The sequence below is a fragment of the Pan paniscus genome, chromosome 3 (genome assembly GCF_029289425.2).
Source record: "Pan paniscus chromosome 3, NHGRI_mPanPan1-v2.0_pri, whole genome shotgun sequence".
In the NCBI taxonomy this organism is placed as follows: Eukaryota; Metazoa; Chordata; class Mammalia; order Primates; family Hominidae; genus Pan; species Pan paniscus.
Window position 1 is genome coordinate 25,273,876 of NC_073252.2, and position 6,000 is coordinate 25,279,875.

At 50.5% G+C, this 6,000-nt stretch overlaps 1 protein-coding gene across 1 annotated transcript in view; it reads right to left on the minus strand.

The window, feature by feature from the left end:
- Positions 1 to 5,130, minus strand: part of LGI2 (leucine rich repeat LGI family member 2) — a 29,168-nt gene extending 24,038 nt beyond the window's left edge. The window contains exons 1-3 of the mRNA XM_003826908.6: positions 4,681 to 5,130; positions 2,686 to 2,757; positions 1,050 to 1,121 (exon numbers count right to left, since the gene is read on the minus strand). Coding sequence (XP_003826956.3) covers positions 1,050 to 1,121; positions 2,686 to 2,757; positions 4,681 to 4,877 — 341 coding nt within the window. The 5' untranslated portion in view covers positions 4,878 to 5,130. The remainder of the gene's footprint in view (positions 1 to 1,049; positions 1,122 to 2,685; positions 2,758 to 4,680) is intronic.
- Positions 5,131 to 6,000: the final 870 nt, after the last annotated feature.

A 6,000-nucleotide genomic window follows, 5' to 3' on the forward strand; every position in this document is an offset into this window, starting at 1 on the left:
CATAAACTGATGAGCTAACTTCCTCTCCAATAACCTTGACCATAAGATGAACTATCGTAAGAGAAAACTCATAGCTTTACAACTGCTACCTCCATTGGCTATGTATGTGCTTTGATAGGCCCTAGTCAGATTTAGCATCGCAGTCCTGCTACACTTTCCATACTATGTATATGATAATATCAGAGTATTATGCGAATACACATATTATGTATACTCTGGAGAAAGAATTCCTCCAGGAACATCTTTTCTCAAGACACAAAGTCAGCAGAGAGCTTTCTTATATCTAGGATGTGTCTAGAATTCCAATACCTACCTGTTGAATTCAGACAAGAAAATGAGACAAGGCTTTAAAAATCCCTCTGAATGCTAAGTGAGGATATCCCATCTGATAGCAGGATTAACATTATTACAAAGTTACCAAAGACAAGGATGAAAGAACTTAAAGGGGAAAAAAGACATGAAAGGAAGAAAAGGCAGAAATCAGAACAAGGGCAAAGCTCATTGCGAGGGGAGAAATGTGCACATCAAAAAAGGGAAAAATGACCTTTTTTTAAGGAAAAAAATAAAATAAAATTAGATCCTCGGTAGCAATTCATAGGAGATACTGCAAAAGAGATGTAGAACAGTGAGTGAACAACATGAAGTTGTACCCCCCAAATAGGGAGGCTTTCTTAAAAATAAGTAACCCTCAGAGCCCCGCAGCTCTATTTCTGGCTGGTCAGCAAATCCATGCCTATTTATGAGAGGTAAAAATATCCAACGCAACTTCCAATTGTGCTTACTACATGACAAATTAAATGTCAGCAGCGAATGAATGACTATCTCTCCTTCTTTGTTTTGTCTCTCCCTCTTTGTCTCCAGCCTCCTCCTTCCCCAGCATGTTTGTAAGCAAGTAAACTATAAAAGGTCAGTGCTGAAAAGAGAATGGGGTGTTCTCCAGTTTCTCCACCCCTAAATCCTTGCAGAGATGCTGTTCCAGCACAGAAACCAATCCGGAAATTCTACCAAGATACCGAATGTTCAGCAAATAGACAAAGCACAAAACTTACAGGTATTCAAGATGAAAAAGTCCAGCAAAAGCATCATCCCGGATGATCGTGAATGAGTTAGAATTCAGCAATCTGAAAGTAAGAGACAGATTCCAATGCAGAGATGTAAAACTTAAGTCACATGGTAAAGCCATTTCTCTTTCCTTTGCTACGTTTTGATCTGTGGGCAAACATGAGCTCTTCTTAGCCTAAGGAGACCACATTTGGTTGTCAAAAACCTGATTCTCACAGCCTGCTCTTAGAGACGATGGCAAGTGGATTCCTTTTGACCAGATTTTCTTGTCCTCTCCAGAACTCTACTCCTTTCTTCCCTGTGTGTCTCAGTAAATATGATCTGATAGCTGTGACTTTAAAACACTATAATGCTCAGCATGACTAAACAGCCAGTGAATGCTTTATGGTACACAAGCAATCATAAAATTAGAGATCTAAAAAGATCTAATCCAAATCTATTTTTACGAAAATAAAAGCCCAGAGAAGCTAAGTGACTTGACCAAAGTCACGCAGCTGGACCCATAACAATAGTTAAAAAAAAAAAGAAGTTTGTTTAAGAAACTTTCAGAAGACTGTTACTACGTAGTTTTCTATTTGAGTCATCACCCAAGTCTACTGGCAAAAGAATACCTAAAATTGTATTTCTATTATATGAAAAGTATATTTTAATAGCACTGCAACTTCTAAGAGGCCTCAGATTTTAAAATGTTAAGTGTAATGTTAAAAGTAGTCATATAAGATTTCAAGAACAAAAGTATCAAGAGTATGTTTATTTAGGATGAATAGTGCTCTCCTATATTCCATTTATCCAAATTTTTCTATAGCACATTGCTTGTTTTAATTTCAGTCTCATCTCAAATTTAAGAAACCAACACAGATCAAGAGAATGAGGTGTGTACTCTTACTTTGCCTGTCACTGGATTGCTTTTGAAAACTGCTTTTTGGACATTTGTTTTCATCAGCAAACATTACCCAGCCTGGGTTACAGGGCACAACATGAGCATCACCACAGGGACTTGAGCATTGCTCACAGAGAGGAGATGGGATGAGGAATAGTTAGGAGTGTGGGCTTTTGGCCCTGGACTAGAATCCTGGCTCTGATTTGGGACAAGTTAGTTAAGTTCCCTGAACCTCAGTTTCCTTATCTATCAAATGGCATCATAAGCATGCCTTCATCATACCGATGAAGTGATGATGAAATAAAATTACGCACGTAAGTTCATAGGATGCTGCCTGACTGGTTTAAGTTCTCAGCAAACTAGAAACACTCCTATTTCCAGAGTAACATTAAGATTTTAAAATGAAGTCTTCTTTTAAACTGAGGTGTTTGGGAAACAGTGCATTTAGGTGACTTTCAGGTCATGAGTCAATGCAATTACCTCCCCATTTACTAGATCTGGGTGTTGGGATCCACAGTAAAGTCTCTGAAGAAAACAGGTATCAAACTAAGCAAAGAGCTGAGCAGGGAGCCTCAGTGCTTTGCTGGGGACATCACAGGGTAAATTAACACCAAGAGGCAGCCATGGTCTCCTCACGGAGCTGGGGTACTTTAGGAAGGGCTGATACCAAAGAGGCAGAGACGGCCCTCCAAGGATGGCACCTCAGGGCCCCCCACTGTGCAGAGGGAACTTCTCATACTCACAGCAGCTGCAGAGAAGGCAGATGGGAAAACATTCGGTCCTTGATTTCTGAAAACGTCCCATTCACCAGGCTCCTATGGGCAAAAGATGAACAAAAGTAGGCCTAGGTTTCTTTTAGGAAGTGCCAGGCAGAGCGACCTCTGCCTCCACCTGTACTTCAAACCCTGACTCTCAGGAGTGAGGCATAGCACAGTTGCCCAGGATCTTCCCCGGGGTAGGAATAAGAAGAGACAAGCCACTTCCCAATGAATCAGATCAATATGAAAACTAGTCTGAATAACAGAAACCTTTACCATCAGCTCCTTCCACAGACATTATCTCGGTCAGTTTAAATCAATCCCTTCACTTCCTTTTCTTAACTACAGGAGGTCCTTGCCTGAAAATGGATAATCGCTTCACCTCTGCCCATGATTCTGTTTGTGTAGACACAGCGTTGTGTTGGCCTATGAAATGCTGGGGTAGGATTAAGCATTCCTCTTGGGAGCCCATCTCTGAAAGACAGTCAGAGCACTCCTGATTAAATGCAACATGAAAGCCCTGGGGAAAAACTCACAGACACCTGAACTCCCCTGTGTGGGGAGAGGCAGTACCATCTGCCAGATAAAACGGTCAACCAGGAGGCAAGACGCTTGGCTTTATTTCTGCCCCCAGGTCCCCATCCTTTCTGGCCACAGCAGGATCTGAATACATTATTTCAGAATTCCTTTCAGTTGGCATGCAGATCACTTAAGCAGCTGCTGGTCTGAAGGATGTAATAAGGGGAACTCTAATTTCTGGAATCCTCCATGTCACCCGACTTAGCAACATTAAGAATCAAAAAGGTCTTCTGTTCCCACCAGCCAAACTCTTCTGACTTTCTATAAATGCAAATGGGAACCCCCTCACTCCTGGGTCCAGGCCCCTACAATTTGCCTTGGGTGGGAGGCTGGGGAGCACTGGACACAAGAAAGTATCTTGAGCACAAGAAACGTCACCCACCCCGGGGATTCCCTGCCTCCACCACTCACTGGGCACCCAGGCATCTTGGCCTGGAACAAGAGAGTGGTGATAGCAGGAAACATGTCCTAGCAGTAAAGATACAGCCCAACAGCCCCTTCCACTGCCCTTGTGAGAGCTGGTCATTTGGCTTGAGTGGCCAGGTGAGGGCAGGATGAAAGCACCTCTCGGCAGGTGGATACCTAACGTGAAGCCCTTTCCTGTCAGTTCCTCCTGCTGAAAAAGCGGCCAGCACAACTGTGTGATGGAGAAAGGAGGCAAGAAGCCCTCCTGACCTCAGGGCAAGAAGAAAGGCTGACTTCAAAGCACTTGGCCACTGGGCTAGGCGCCCAACATGCCCCAAACCTCTGCCCAGCCTTCTGTTACCCCTCTTCTAGGCCACGTGGGGCGGCCCCTCGCCTCCCAGAGCCTGCATGCCTTGACCTCGACTTTTTGCAACCTGCAATGTGGAGAAGTCGGGAGGAGGCCACGGGGTGAACATTCGCCCCAGACCTGATGTGGGGCAGTGAGGCCTCACCCTGCCCAGTTTGCACTCAGTCAGGTCGTGTTCAGCTGCTACTATGCACGCCCCTACACACACAACTCCAACCCGCAAACACACACACACACACACGCACACGCCCTCTCAAACTTTAATGCACCCTTGAGTCTCCCGGGGACGTCAAACGCACACTCCAGGACTCCACTCCAAAGACTGCTTCAGAGCAGCCGGATTCTGCATTGGCACAAGCTTCCGCAGGTGAGTCTGATGCAGGTGGCCCGTGGGCCACACTCTGAGAAACGCTGCCACGGGAACCTGTCTGGGTTCCCAGATTCTGGGGCTCAGGTTCTCACCGTCCTCCCCGGGGCCAACACTCCACCCAGGTCCCCCACACAAAGGCAAAGAAGGGGCCTGGGGAGTGGGTCAGGGTCGCGCTGCCCCGGCGCCAGAGGCAACTCCCTCGCGGCGGCGGACGCAGGGTGGGGCGGGACGGGATGGGGGCTGGAGGGGTCCCACTCACAGGGAGCTGATGTCGCCCGGCACGATCCTGGGCACCCAGGAAGAGCCCACGCAGATGATGGACTCCTTGGTACAGCTGCAAGTGGCGGGGCAGCGCGCCAGCCGCCTCACCTGCGCGCTCCGCGGTATCAGGCACGCGGCGCCCAACAGCAACAGCAGCAGCCCGAGCGCTCCGCAGCCGCCTCTCCGCAGCGCCATGCCCGGTCCCCGCTCCCCGCCCGGGCCCCGACCCCCACCGCCGCGCCGCGCGCTCGGACCCGGCGCCGCTGCAGACGCGGGCGCCGCTCGCTGCTCTGCCGCCGCCGCTGCTGGCGAGGAGTAGGGAGCCGCGGGTGTGGGAGGCCGAGCCGCAGCCGAGCAGCATGCTGGCCGCCACCCCCACTCGGCGCCCCCCCACCCGAGCCCGGGCTGCTGGGCGGCCGCCGCCGCTGCGCCCGCCGCACTCGCGCCTGCCTGACATCAGCACTCGCGCCCGCAGCCCGGCTCTGGCCAATGAATAATGCATGGCGGGGCCCGCCCCGCGGGGGAGGGGGCCAGCTCCGGCCCCGTGGCGCCCCACCCGGCCCCCACCTCGCCACCCCCTCTCGCCCTGGGCCGGGCGCGGGGACAGAGGGAAAAGTTGGGTGACCTTGGGGGAGGGGCCAAGCCTGGCGGAGACCCCCGTCGGGGCCTGACTGAGCGGTGGAGGATCCGATGCCTGCAATACCTCCAGGGGTATAATCTGGGGAGGGCACTGGGTTCCTTTCAGGCAAATAAATAAAGTCGGAGCGGGGAGTGTGGAGAACCGGCTTGATTACTGGGGAGGGAGGCAGCCCTGGGTGCTTTGAAGAGGAGAGACTTTTGAGCAGCCTTTATTAATTTTGAAGTGCATGCTGCCAGTAGGGTCAGCGGGGATGGCTTTGTTTGTCTTCTGCGGTGGGGCAGTGAGGTCTGGCTCCCGTTCCCACAGCACCAGGGGTTACTGAAGCCAGCCAGTCCTCCCATGGGAGGAACGTGGGGAAGCAAAGCCGCTGCAGCCTGCACGCCCGGCGCTCTGGGCCCTGCCTGCTGCCTGCTAAAGAGCTGGAAAGCCCGGGAAAGTTTCCCCTCGCTCAGCTGCCCACGGGTCACCCCACCCGCCCCAGTCAGAGGAGGGTTTGTAGAGATTGAGGGTGTGATACATCCTAGCCACTGTACTTTTAATCTCCTAACCTTTTGAGGCAGGTCCTACTTAATATCCTTAATTTATTGATGAGGCTGCTGACGCCCAGAAAGCATCCTGACTGGCTGATGGTCCAGCAGCTCCTGGCTGGGGAGGATGGGGCTCGGAGCCTTGAAGGGC